The sequence below is a fragment of the Triplophysa dalaica genome, chromosome 17 (assembly GCF_015846415.1).
Source record: "Triplophysa dalaica isolate WHDGS20190420 chromosome 17, ASM1584641v1, whole genome shotgun sequence".
In the NCBI taxonomy this organism is placed as follows: domain Eukaryota; kingdom Metazoa; phylum Chordata; class Actinopteri; order Cypriniformes; family Nemacheilidae; genus Triplophysa; species Triplophysa dalaica.
Genome location: NC_079558.1, coordinates 22,246,400 through 22,260,388, shown reverse-complemented (window position 1 = coordinate 22,260,388; position 13,989 = coordinate 22,246,400). Strand labels below are relative to the sequence as shown.

General features: G+C 41.4%; 2 protein-coding genes across 4 annotated transcripts in view; one reads left to right on the top strand and one right to left on the bottom strand.

Annotated features, from left to right (window-relative positions):
* LOC130438749 (alpha-actinin-2-like) overlaps nt 1-7,722 on the bottom strand; it is a 12,044-nt gene extending 4,322 nt beyond the window's left edge. For all 3 annotated transcript variants that reach the window (XR_008909373.1, XM_056770882.1, XM_056770883.1), the window contains exons 1-14: nt 7,545-7,722; nt 5,525-5,639; nt 5,325-5,444; nt 5,157-5,243; nt 4,980-5,067; nt 4,743-4,821; nt 4,548-4,629; nt 4,136-4,221; nt 3,966-4,058; nt 3,653-3,883; nt 3,414-3,561; nt 3,169-3,319; nt 1,659-1,767; nt 1,404-1,544 (exon numbers count right to left, since the gene is read on the bottom strand). Coding sequence is in view for 2 of the 3 variants with exons in the window: in XM_056770882.1 (XP_056626860.1) it covers nt 1,404-1,544; nt 1,659-1,767; nt 3,169-3,319; nt 3,414-3,561; nt 3,653-3,883; nt 3,966-4,058; nt 4,136-4,221; nt 4,548-4,629; nt 4,743-4,821; nt 4,980-5,067; nt 5,157-5,243; nt 5,325-5,444; nt 5,525-5,639; nt 7,545-7,670 (1,656 nt within the window). In the remaining variant the exon portion in view is untranslated. The remainder of the gene's footprint in view (nt 1-1,403; nt 1,545-1,658; nt 1,768-3,168; nt 3,320-3,413; nt 3,562-3,652; nt 3,884-3,965; nt 4,059-4,135; nt 4,222-4,547; nt 4,630-4,742; nt 4,822-4,979; nt 5,068-5,156; nt 5,244-5,324; nt 5,445-5,524; nt 5,640-7,544) is intronic.
* A 678-nt stretch (nt 7,723-8,400) lies between these two features.
* On the top strand, nt 8,401-13,892 carry LOC130439206 (centriolar coiled-coil protein of 110 kDa). The gene is made up of 10 exons (XM_056771686.1): nt 8,401-8,573; nt 8,819-8,980; nt 9,946-10,074; nt 10,459-11,221; nt 11,919-12,076; nt 12,152-12,253; nt 12,334-12,441; nt 12,515-12,591; nt 13,254-13,301; nt 13,590-13,892. Exons 2-10 carry the CDS (start codon nt 8,843-8,845, stop codon nt 13,666-13,668), a joined length of 1,602 nt encoding a protein of 533 aa, XP_056627664.1. The 5' UTR covers nt 8,401-8,573; nt 8,819-8,842; the 3' UTR covers nt 13,669-13,892.
* The last annotated feature ends 97 nt before the right edge of the window (nt 13,893-13,989 follow it).

Here is a 13,989-nt window from a genome sequence, read left to right as displayed (position 1 = left end):
AATTGAAAGCTGCACTGTTACTCCAACAAATACAGTTAAAGATCTAAGCGTTATATTAGACGGCAACCTGTCATTTAAAAATCACATCTCAAATATCACAAAAACAGCCTTCTTCCACCTTAGAAATGTTGCCAAATTACGAAATAGTTTATGTGTTGCAGATGCAGAAAAGCTTATTCATGCATTTGTGACCTCACGGCTTGACTATTGTAATGCTCTACTTAGTGTTTGTCCTGTATCATCAATAAACAAACTACAGTTAGTTCAGAATGCAGCTGCCAGAGTTCTTACTAGGTCAAGAAAATACGATCACATAACCCCAGTTTTATCATCGCTTCACTGGCTACCCATTAAGTATCTGATTGATTTTAAAATTATTTTAATTACTTACAAAGCCCTGAATGGTTTAGCACCTACTTACTTAACTGAGCTTTTATCACGTTACAACCCATCACGCTCTCTAAGATCTCAAAACTTAGGACTTTTGACAACACCTAGAATAACAAAATCCACCAAAGGGGGACGAGCTTTCTCATACGTAGCACCTAAACTCTGGAATAGCCTTCCTGATACTATTCGAGGGTCAGACACACTCTCCCAATTTAAATCTAGATTAAAGACACATCTTTTCATCCAAGCTTTCACTTAATGCATAGTTAATGAACAGCAGCTACGCTAATTATTCTCTTTATTCTCTTTCCGCCTCTGCCTCGGGATGCCCATCCCGAGGTAGGAAGAAGTTCCACCATGTCCAGACGACCGACAGATGCCCATCCCCAATTTGAGATTACACCAGATACAGCTGCAGACTGACAGACCATCCCAGCTCAATCTAAGGCAATTCCACCACCAGCCAAGAGAAATATGACCATCGGACCATCCCAGCTCAGACCACTACATCCCCAACCAAGAGCAAAGACTGACTATTTGTCTTATTAATGCTGAAGTTACAATATTTGGTATTAAATGCTAAACCTAAACCACACGTCAGCAGTTTGAGTGCAGCTATGACACGTCAGAGGGGATCTGGCCCTCCCGGTTAATGGTTTTTTTCTCCATTAATCAATCATTGGAGTTTGGGTTCCTCGCCACAGCAGGGCAGTGTTGGCCTGCTCACCGGGAGACTGCATTCATTCATTTATTTATTTATTTAGAAATTAGATGTTATTTATTAGAACGAACTTACTCGTTGTATAAATACCATGCACTGTGCTGTGTTTTAACTTTTCTGTTTTTCCTGTTTGCCCCTGTAAAGCTGCTTTGAAACAATACACATTGTGAAAAGCGCTATATAAATAAAATTGAATTGAAACTTGAATTGAAAGTAATAAAGGTCAGGAGTGAGACAGCAGCTCACATTAATGTGATAAAACATCACACAACACTACAGACGAGAGCTTCACCTGAACCTCATCCACTGAATGAACCAAGAAGATGTCCTGAAGATCCTCCATGGCTCCTTCCATCCAGTTAATAAACGGAGCGCATCTCTTAGAGAACTCCAGAAAGAGCTGGTCGATGGTTTCCAGAAGTTTCTCTGTCCTCTATTAACACACACAATATGTCCTGTCTGTTTATTTATTTTCTTAGTATCAGGACAACGATACGACAGAAATATTCATGAAGATGAAGAGAGAGACAGATGATGTGTGATTCACCTCTAGAGCTTCTCGACGCTTCTGAGTCAAAGTCCCCAACTGATCCCACAGATCACACATCCACTGACAGCGTTCATTAATCACACCTGCAGTCTGATAATCCAGCTCACTGCACAACACACAACACACACAACAACACAGAAAAGGTAAAACACAGCACAGTGCATGCTGTTTCTAGAACAAGGAAGATTATTCTAGTAAATAATATCTAATGTCTCCCAGTGAGCAAACCAACACGAGCCTGTGGTGAGGAACCCAAACTCCATCTCTTCTGAAACTCTAATGACAGACACATTTCTGACTCTCAGGAGAAATATAAGAGACACATGAGACTTGAGCAGAAGGTTATTGTCGCTCTGCATGTGATCTCATTGATGTCTAGGAGAAATGGACGAGTAAAAGTAACTTTTATTTAATCCCTTTGAGGAAGTAACATGAAAAAGAACCATTCAAGTAGCATTCAGAATACACACACGCACACAAACAAACACACACACAAACTCAAACGCACACACGAACGCACACACACACACATGCACATACACACACGCATACAAACAAACACACACACAAACTCAAACGCACACACGGACGCACACACAAACACACACGCATGCACAAACACACACGCATGCACATACACACACGCATACAAACAAACACACACACAAACTCATACGCACACATGAACGCACACACGCATGCACATACACACACGCACAATCCCAGAACCCGAATCACAGATCTCCATGAGCTGAAGAGCAGCTGTTTAACTACACAGCATATACAAAACTATTAACTATTACACATCCTGCAAACTAAAGATTCAAATGTCTGTCCGTCTGTCTTTTTGTCTGTCTGTCTGTGTGTCTGTCTGTGTGTGTGTGTGTCTTTCTTTCCGTCTGTCTGTGTGTGTCTTTGTGTTTAGATGATGTCAGATGGAGGTGTTTATTGGTGAGTAACACTAACATTGACAACTGACCACAGCTTCTAGAAATAGAGGCGTGAATTTAGCACTGTGTGGCTGTGTGTGTGTGTGTGTGCGTGGCTGTGTGTGTTTGTGTGTGTGTGCGTGTCTGTGTGTGTGTGTGTGTGTGTGTGTCTGTTTGTTTGTGTGTGTGTCACTCCTCATGATAAAGTATTGACTCATACAGACCTCAGATGACAGGTGTTCTGCACAACAATAGAAACACAACACTGCCGTCCAGGTCACTACAACATTTGTGTCCCTCTTCTAAACACACACACTCACTGAATCTCTCTCAAAACAAAGAAACTGTAACAACAAACGTTTAAAAAACCCATCGTGAAGCTATAATGAAGTTGTGCAGATTGTGTACACAGAGCTCTTTCTAGTAAAACATGAGCTGTGCTTTTCTTCATGGGATCTACTGTGTTTTCACATCATGTTGATTATTTGCTCAGTGGGGGAACACACACGTGACGGACAGCCCCTGAAGCGCTCACACAAAACTTCAGTAAACGTCATTACATCAGGAAGTGGTCGTACTTGAGTTCCTGTGCGATGGCTGCGATTTGTTCGACTCTGTCCTGGTGTGCTGCCAGGTCGCTCTCAAAAGCCTCATGTTTCTGTAGCAACGCTCTCACTTCTGTCAGAGATGCGTTCTCATAATCCTTCTCACTTAACAGCAGATCCTTTCCTGAAGTTAACACGCACAACACACAACGCACGTTTACTTCACTGCCTCAACCTGCTCATTAAATGTCACGGAGCAGGAAGTGATGTCATCGCACCTTTAGCCCAGCCCTCATGGCTGGCGGCTTTCTGCTGGAACTTCTCAGCCAAATGCTCCACACGCTCCAGACGTCTGATCTCACTGAGCAACCATTCCTCATAACCCTTCTCAGACTGGTCCAGACCCTGCCACGCCGCCGTGATGTCCTACACACACACACATCACATCACACACACACACACACACACACACATAAACAAATCCCATGTGTTTTCACATGTGTGTGTGTGCTCGTACAGACACCATCTTTCCCTCTGATGGCATGAACGCCGGTCTGTTGCTGATGCGGAGTTTGGTCTGTATGGTGTTGAAGTTGATCTCCAGTTGACATTTCTCCTGAACTTTGGGAGGTTTGTGCACGCGGCGGTAATCTCTGAAGTCCTCCAGCTTGCGTCTCATGGCGGTGGTGGTGTTTTCAGGAGATCTGTTCTCCAGCCAGGGCGTCGTCTGACGAATCCACGCCAACAACTGCACACCACAGAACAACACGTGAGGAAGACCTGAGACCGGATGCTTGTGCACGCGTGTGCGCTTGTGTGTGTGGGTGTACCTCGCTGGTCAGCCGCTCATACTCCTCCATCAGTTTCTCATTCTCCTGATTGACACCGAGCACCTTACAGATCCGGTTTGCAGCTGTTTCTGCCTACAAACACACGTTTACTGTCAGACATCCATCGACGATACATAAGCCTGGTTTATAGTCTTGAGGTGAACAAGTACCTGCTCAGCTCCTGCAAACGCGTGGTAGAAACACGACACGTATGTCATGATGGCTCTCTCGTCAGGCTTCGGCGTGTTGATGATGTCTGCGAGGGAAGACAGAGAGACGGAGAAAAAAAGGTGTTGGGAGACAGAGATGTCAATCAACAGATATAAACGAGTGATGGATCGAGCAGCCGCCGAAGGGGAACGTTTGCAATGCCTTCTGGGATTGATTGTCCCATGCTGAAATCAGCAGGCCATTGTTATGCTGCATTGTTATCAGAAATGTGTCACAGAGATCATTTCATTTCATTTGTTCTTGATAGGTGTAATCTCACACATTTGATCATATTCAGTTTTCTACAAAACTTCCTCAAAGTAGTGCAGAAACAAACGCAGATTTGAAAAGTTGCATTTCATCCGTATTTACCTTCTGGGTCCAACATTTTTGGGATGTCCAGGTGTTTTTCTGCGATTTCCAAAGCCAAAGTCAGATTTCCAAGAGCATCGTCCTACACAGACACAATCAGAGACATAAACGGATTTTAAAGGGACAGAACACTCTACAGAATGACAGCACGTGAATGTGGATGCATTAATTCTTCATTCTGTGAGCGCAACACACCTTCTTGAGTTTGGCGTAGTCGATCAGATCGGGTCTGTGTCTGTGTATGAGCGCACAGAACGCTAAACCATCCTTCCAACTGAACGTGTGTGTGTGTGTGAAGAGAATTAATCAGAAGAGAAACACATCTGTAAATGATTCATGATTCATGCTTTTGGAGAACAAACTATTCTTCATCATTTTTGCATATTATCCCATCCAAAAGGAAGACGGTGTTTTCTCAAAATGCTCACTTACCTACAATGGAAGTTTTGTACATTGACATTCCTGTAGGGGGCAGTTTTCCTCTGACACCACAGCAGGAGCCCTTCTTTAGCCGAGGTTTCTAAAAGACAACACACAATAATGACTGTCTGTGTGTCTCTGTCTCTCTGTGTGTGTGTGTGTGTTTGTGTCTGTGTGTGTGTATGATACCCTCCACAGAGATGTCCTGAATGGCGAAGCGGAGGATGATGGTCCAGATCATTCCCAAAGTCATCTTCACATTCCCATAAACAATCTCTGAGAGACACACACAAAACTCCATTTTAATCAATAAAAACCAGAGATCTGTTTAATCTTCAATCTAAAAGTGAATCTCACCCTCAGCGCCGATAGACACCAGTTTGACACCTTTGCTGGTGATGTAATCCAGAGCTTTGTTCACATTGGCAATTTTGTGAAAGCGCATCTTTCCTCGGTCAGGTTTGGGGAGTCTCTCACCTGCAAAAGAGAAAATCAAGAATGAAATCTGTGTCTGACAAAAAGTAAATGTACAGGTTGGAGGAGAGAAGATTGTGTACCTGAAATAACCTCCAACAACAGCATCAGTTTCAGACCGTTCCTGAAGTCTTCCTCGATGTTTTCGATTTGAGTTCCCGCTCTACGCAGATGAGAGTTACACCAGGCAGTGAACGTCTGATCCAAACACAAGAGAAGTGAGATATTCAGTCAATGACATCATGCAGATTGTATTTTAGTCTTCTATCTATATGTTTGTAGAAACACTTCATTGTGCTGTTTGTGACCCGTTACACTTCTTCGAGTGATTGTTTCACATCAGAATGGAGGAAAGACGTACTGACCTCTACCACCTGAAGACACACACGTGTGTACAGATCAAAACAACAGCACACAATGTTTGTGCTTCCACATAAATCACACCAGCTCAGAATATTTCAAACAGGCGCACCTGCTCCAGACGTGATGACAGACGGTTCACAGAAAACCTTCTCGACACATCCATACATCACATCAGAGGACAAAAGGTTCCCGTCACTCTTACTGTTGTTATGAAACTGTTTAAATTCAACATTTAAGGATTTTTGCAGACGCTTTCATCCAAAGTGACCTAAAAAAGTGAAATGAGTTCATCCTAAAATCTCTCATCGTTTCTAAACCTGTACGTGAGTCTTTCTCCAGTGGAACAAAACAGAAGATATTTTGAGAAATGCCTCAGTGGTTTTGTGTTCACACATCGGAAGTCAATGGAGTTCAATGTTATCAGTTGATGATGTTGTTATCAGAACATTCTTCAAAATATCTTCTTTTGTGCTCTGCAGAAGAAAGAAACAATTCTCATGAAGCAATCACTTGTTTGGAAATGCCAAATAATTCAACAAAAAAGTACCAAAACCGAAAACTGAACTTCCTTGACTTGTATTTGAAGCAGTTTACTGTCATCACACGGCTGGTGTTAGACGGATGTGTCACATACGTGAACAATAATACACAACAATAGAACACGCGTCACATTACACTACAGCTGTTCCTCAGATTCAGTCACAAACTCTCATCATATGTTCTTTGTTCATTGAGTCTGTAGCGCACACGCACTGGAAAACATGACCTTCTTATCTAGAACTTTTGTCGTGTTTTCCAGTAGAAAATTACAAAAATTCATGAATCAAGATACTTTTTCTGAGCATAATGACCTTGTTTTTCATAATGACCTGTCTTGTTTTTAGACAAAAATATGAAATTTCATTGAATTTTTGCTTTAAACAAGCAATACAAATCTGACAATGGGGTAAGAAAAATAATCTTAAATGAAGGTTCATCTTTTTCAAGATCATTTTTATACCCCATTGGCAGATTTTTTTTCTTGTTTTAAGCACAAATTCACTGAAATTTCATATGAAACAAGACTTATTTTGTTAGGTCTTTTTGCTCATCAAGAAAACGCCTCAATCATTTTTAGCCATTTATACTGGCAAACAAAAGTAAGAAAGTCATTTTTTGTAGTGCGAGGGCCGATATAAAAATTCTAAATTAGAGTGAGTTTAGGCTCTTCATGCTGATCACAGACCAGTTCATCTACAGCTTTCATCATGTTTGAGCAGATATAAAGTAAAGCTCAAGCAGACGGTTATTTATATCCATCAGATTCTTGAGTTATTCTACTCTGTCAAATTTCTCTCCGAACATTCAGATGAACATGAAGGTGCTGGAGTTTAGACGCGTGTCACGGTTGAATTCCACATCAAGGACAGTGGATTAGTGAACCACGCTGGCTGAAAGGGTCCACAGATAAAATTAGAGGAGCATCCACATCATCATGTGTTACAAAGCATCTGTTCAGAAACCTCATGACACACACACACATAGACGCACGTACATGTACACACACACACACACACACACAAATAAACACACACACACACTTCAATCTATATAAACAGGACAGCCACAAATTTTTTACACAAAGCAAGTTATAATGACTACAGACAAACCAAAATTTTACTTTTAGTGCATTTTTTCTTCGTATTGTGGACAGAGTCTATATATTTATGTATTATGACGTAACAAAAGTGTGTGTCTGACCTTCCTCTGCTGTTTTTCCCACGCAGGGTCCAGCAGGAGATCTCTGTCCCACTCGTCGTCCTGTAACATGTACTCATCCACACCGTATCCATTATTATTATTATTATACTGAATCTCCATCATCATCAGCACAGGTCTGAAGCTGTCAGATCACTCTCTGCTGTGGGTCTGATCTCTGAAGCTGCTAAGCTGTCAGATCACTCTCTGCTGTGGGTCTGATCTCACTCACTCTTACCCGAGAGTCAAAATAACGGGACCGGTGACGTCACCGCCCACCTACTCCAAACGTAATCAAACGAGTTCAACGAGACATCCAGAAACTGACCAAATTAAAACAAAATACATTGAATCTACCAAAACTACATGTGTATGTATATAAATAATATGTAATTCATAACAAAAAAATGAATTAAAACTAACACAAATTTTGATATTATAAAGTCAACTTCGGTATAATTATATTGGCATCACTTTAAAAAGTATTGAAATCCCAGATGTATTTTGTTTGCAGTTAACTTTAATTAAACTGAAAGATTAGGATAGGAAAATGAATGAACAAATGTGTGACTGAATGTTTGTGTTAGTTAGGTCATCTGACCCTTTACTCAATGTGTGTCAAACCTCTGCTGGGTAAAAACAGGAAATATAAAATAAAAAGTTGGTCAATTTAAAAACAGATATTCCTATATATGAATCTTTAGAAATATGTTAATATTAACAGAAGTAACAATGATTAATTAATTACGTAAAGTAAGGTTTAACGCGCTATTTTCAAGATATGCGTCAATCCTGCGCAGCATTGATCAAGTGAAAGCCATTCATGATGCGGGAGGGCGGGTTAATGACCCCTGCCCTGTTGCCATGCAACAAGTTTATACGGAAGTGATGCGCGCGGAGGAGAGCGCGAGGCGGTTTGAAAGGGGACAGAAAAAACACGCATTTAATTTCTTAATTATTCACTGCGTGTAGTCACTAAATTCATCTGTGAAAAACACAATCTCACAAGAAAGAGTAGCTCTCTGTCAACCGGTGAGTGATTAACATCTATTTATTCTACAGGCGCTTTAAAGGACATGTTGTGTCATATTTATGTGTGGAACCTCAGTTTCTGTTTAATCTTTTTTCTTATTGATTTGTATATTTGATAAACAAGGAATCAATCAATTACGAATGAAACGTTACGATCAGACAAACGTTTAGTGCTTATTGTGTTTTGAGTTAAAACGTATGAAGTTAAAACGCTCTGTCATTAAACTGGTGTTTGATTATTTCAGGTTAGTTGTGTTGATCTGAGAGTAATGGAGAGTTATGAAGAGTTCTGCGGCAGAACACTGAACACACTGATGCTGTCTCGGGCCTGCAGTACCGCGTCACAACAGCAGAGGGCGCACGCGTCCAACATTCGGTTTCATGGCAGGAGACTTTTAGAACCTGTGGTGAGAGATACTGACCTCATATGACCCTTCACCTCTGAGAACCAACACATGAGAGACAGACAGAGTGTCACAGACCAGGATTAAGACTAGTCCCAGACTTAAACAAAAGTTTGAGCTGTCTTAACTAAAATAAATTGTCCTGTCAGATCTTTTAAATATGTCAGTGCCATTCTTTTGTCTCAAAATGCAAATGTTTTGATCCAAGGCATTTTAATAAAAAAGATTTAAACATCCTAATTTAATTAAGACATAATCCTGCTTAAAATGAGCCGTGTCTGTGAAACCAGGCCTATATGTTATGAACACTGTATGGCGTGTCTCTGCTGTTCGTTTGCATGTGTGTAATTAAAATTTTTTTAGATTGTTAATCCCCAAAATAAACAATTCATTTACTTTTGGAATTAATTAAAATAAGATATTTTGAAGAATGTTTATAATAAAAAAGCACGGAACCCCATAGACTGCCATTATATGAACACAAAACCACTGAGACATTTCTCAAAATATCTTCTTTCTTGTTCCACTGAAGAAACAGTCACATACAGGTTTACAAACACATGAGGAGAATGACTGATGAGAGAATAGTTTTGTTGTGTAGGAGATGTGTCAGACTGTGACATGTTTGTGTTGTATAATGACACTGTTGCGTAGAGACACATAATCCTGTAGTGAATCAGTTGTGAATGTTAGTAAACACACCGTAGTAACTCTGAAAAAAAGAGCAGAGAAAGAGCAGCTCTCTCCAGTAACACCGTGACATTCATATCAGAGGTAATATTAAGCTTTACTTCATGTACTCTGTATGTATAACGCAAGAAGCAGCTAAGGCTTCTGTTAGCTGACCGTCTGATCAGTATTTAGTATATTATAAATAACAGCTACATGTGCAAAAAGTGTCAGTAAAAGTTCATCAGATGTTATACTTTAGCATGTTTAAATGTGTGTTGTGTTTGTGTTCTGTGTAGTTGAGTGAGGAGCTGCGTGTTCAGATGGCTGACGAGAGACAGACGGCTACACAGAGAGACAGAAAGAGACAGACACGACATACAGACGCTCTGCTGGAGCGCGTGCACAACATTCTCCAAAACATCCACGTGAGTACACACACAAAAACACACACACTTGATTATTCCTGTACTGTAGAAAGAGATTCACATATAAAGGAACCAATCACAGTTTACATGTCACCTGGGGGCGGGATTACCTGACATCATCTCATTGTTGAGAAATGGAATGTGACCTTCAGCTGCTTTTGTTATTGTCGTGTGTGTTATGAATAACAGTGAGATGTGTGTGTGCTGGTGCTTGTGTGTGTGTGGATGGACGTGTGTGCATGTGCTTGTTTATGCGTGTGTGTGTGCATGTGTTTGTATGCGTGTGTGTGCTTGTGTGTGTCCATGTGCGTACGTGCGTGTTGTATCACACTGAGAGTTGTGTACTGATCATCTGCTGAATGTACAACTTTTTTCTTTGTGAAGTTGAGAAAGCTTCAGAATGAATCCGAGCAAGCAGTGATGTGTCCAGCGGAACTCTCCACAACCCTCCGGCCCAAAACCAGCCCCGGTTCAGTCCCGCACCAGAACCAGAACCTGAGCACCAGCAGTTCACTGAAGAAAGAGACTCTCAGACTGCTGAACCAGCGGATGGAGAGAGAGAAGAACAGTCCTGAACGTTTCACCTCACCGTCTGATTCTGTCCTCAGCGGTCTCTCTCTGAGTCTGACGGGTTCTTACGCCCGGTTGCCCAGCCCTCAGCCCAGCCGCAGTCCTCTGGCACACAGAGCCCGACCGTCACAAGCGCTCGCCGCCTCAAACATTCTCATCTCCTGTCCCGTCAGCGAGTCTGAGCTCTGTCCAAACACATCTGAATGTGAATGTCATCCCTCAGAGGTTACCACACCCGGCGCCCCCTGGAACTGCAGCGAGTTGAGTGATAGACAGCTGTCAGTCATTAGCTCCACCCCCAGCAGTACCAACAGCCAGAAACGTGTCCAGTCCCGTTTATCCGGATCACCACAAGATGAGAAAGAGAAACCGGCCCGGCGTTCACCTCGGGCGCCGCTGAACCGCTCATATGATGTGGAGAGCCCGTCCCCGTCTCTGATCAGACCACAGGTGGAGTTCACACCATCGTCAGGTTCAGACGGGCGCGTCTCATGCACATTACAGCTGGATGGAGGATTCACACGACGCCCCCTGGAGGAGAGGATGAATGTGAAACAGAACTGGACAGCTGAAACAGGTGAGACGAGACTGAACGTCAGAAACGTTTGAGGTAATTTATGACGACTAGTTAGTGCTCTTCACTTTTAATATTGATAGTGTTAGGTAAATTAATCTGAAGAAGTAATGAATTACTAGTTACTAATTACTTATGAAATATTGTAATTAGATTACTGTACACATGACTCTCTCCAAAAAAGTTTTTAATGACTTTCTATATCATACATCAACCTTGATAAGTTCAGTGATTACTCTGAAACAGCTCTTTTAATTCATTCATATAAATAATATTAAAATACATAAAGCAGTATTATTGACTGACCAAAGTATTACAAATGTGAAAATGATACACTAAAGCATACTTTTAAAGTTAGACTTGTAATTTAGCTGTCAATTCCACTATTGCACAAACATATGTTACACAAAGTATTTAGTTTAATAACATCAGAAGTAACTGTACTTTATTACAGAAATAACTTGGCAAATAACCATGGTATAAGCGGGATAATCCACGGCTAGCCGTTCGTTAAAGGATTTGAATGTACGATGTGGAAGAAAAGGGTGGTTCTTCACTTCCACATCTTGCATCAAAATCCTATAATGCACGTCTAGCTGTGGATTATCCCTTACATAACTCATTACTTAGTAACTAGTCACACCCAACACTGGTTGTTAGTGATGATTATTGATATGAACAAACGTTCTCTGAACTTCAGCGGATGGGACGTTGAGTGAGTGTTTTGAGAGAGAACACATCCAGTTGTCTGTGGAGCACGTGAAGGGTTTCTGTCGTCTAAACGCTGTGGCTCGAGGATTCCTAACACGCAGACTCCTTCAAACGGACAAGATCAAACATCTGCGCAAAACTGTACAGGTACTGTACACACAGACACACACAAACACACACACACAGGTGTACTGGTACTTACTGACTCATGATGTGCTGCAGGATTCCAGAGAGTTTCTCCGACCGTTCCAGAGTCATTCTCATCTGAAGAGAATCTCCATCTCTTCTCAGGATCTGTCACTGCTGCAGGGAGTCACAACACAGGTAACACACACACAGTGACGCACAACAGTGCTGTCTGTGTGTGTCTGTGTTCATTTGTCTCTTGTGTGTGTGTGTCACAGCTGCGAGCTGCGCTGCATGACATCCATCAGATCTTCTTTGTGTGGCCTGTGAAAGACAAACTTCATCTACTGCAGCAGCACAGAGAGATTCACACAATCAGAGAGACGGTACACACACACACACACACACACACAATAAATCACAAACCTCTTGATATGAACACTGGAATCTGTGTTTCAGGAGGGAGTCTGGAGTTCAGGAGTCAGACGGAATCTGTCTTCAGCCACTCAGAAGACACTAGAGAGAAAAAAACACATGTAAGAAGAATGATCATGACACCCCACACAAAGACTGCGCCCACAAACAAACAACAAACTTAACAATCTTATTTCACATCATCTCATTTTGTGTCTTTATATTCATGAAAAGTGAAAATTCACAGCATTCAGATGTCCAGCAGTAGCTGAAACAGCTGATCAAATTACATACAAAGTCAATGCAAAGACACGTATAGACGCAAACTCGCAGAAGGAGGTGTGAATGACGTGAATCGGGCGGCACAAGTTCATTTACACCTTATTTTTCACAATTTTGTATTTGTTTTTAATAAAGGGAACAAAACAATTATTTGGTGTTTATTGCGTTTATTAAAATTATTTCATATATTTAAAATAGAGCACTGCAGCGCCCGCGGAAACACTCAGAAACACCTGAATAACTGTTGACAAGAACAAGCACAATTCTTTTTGTATTTTTATTGTATTTGTATCCGTGGCATTAACAGTCACTCTCCTTCACATGATTCTATTTAAGCGGCATGTGTTGCATCATGGGAAATAGTGAATGTGCATCGAAGGTACACTCAAAATCAGAATGCATTGTGGGTTAAAACGAATGTAGGGAATGATGTAGCTAATCACTCAGGTTTGGACACCCAATTTAGTGCACAGGGATGCTAATGATCATGATCTGTTTTTAGGCAACCAAAGACTTTAAAGGTGATGCCCAAGAGTTCATCAGCATCAAGGTATGAAAGCAAATGCACAACCATAACATCATCTCTCATCCTCTGACACTGGTTGTTCTCTAGTTTGTGCCTCTGTATGGTTCTGAGGTTCCATGTCAGTCTGAATGGAGTCACGCAGCCATGAGTTCAAGTTCTTCCATGTCTGTTTGTGGAACATGATGTTCTCCGCATTCCTTAAATCTGAATCTACACTCTGATCTGATCTGCACAGAAAGTGTTGAAGAGAGATCAGATGTATTAATTCTGTGTTGAATGTTGAGCACATGTTGTGTGTGTGTGTGTCTGCAGGAGCGCTGTGAGACAGAGAGACGAGCGTGTGGAGGTGAGACGGCACTCTGTTCAGAGGAAGTGTCTGTCTCTGAGATAAACACACACAACCATTCACATATTTGTCACGTGTTCTTCTCACCAGACTGTTGTCTACACAATAAACTTCTTACTGTTCTTCTTTCAGTTTTGTCATACAGCATCACTGATCACATGATTAACATGTGTCCAAAACGTCTTACAATGTGGACATTAAAAAAACATTTAAAATATAAAAATATCAGACAGACTGGACACTTTTACTGAATTAAAGGCACAGTTCACTCAAAAAGAAAATCCTGTCTCCATTTATTAACCCGTGACATGTGTCATTACTGCAACATTCAGTGCAAACCTCTGAGACATGAAGGAACACACATGA

Excerpts from the sequence above, each read along its gene's own strand:
- LOC130439206 (XM_056771686.1), top strand. The coding sequence starts at position 8,843 with ATGGAGAGTTATGAAGAGTTCTGCGGCAGAACACTGAACACACTGATG. Across the intron at positions 12,442-12,514 it reads TTCACACAATCAGAGAGACG|GAGGGAGTCTGGAGTTCAGG; the intron begins GTACACACACAC and ends TCTGTGTTTCAG. Across the intron at positions 12,592-13,253 it reads CTAGAGAGAAAAAAACACAT|GCAACCAAAGACTTTAAAGG; the intron begins GTAAGAAGAATG and ends ATCTGTTTTTAG.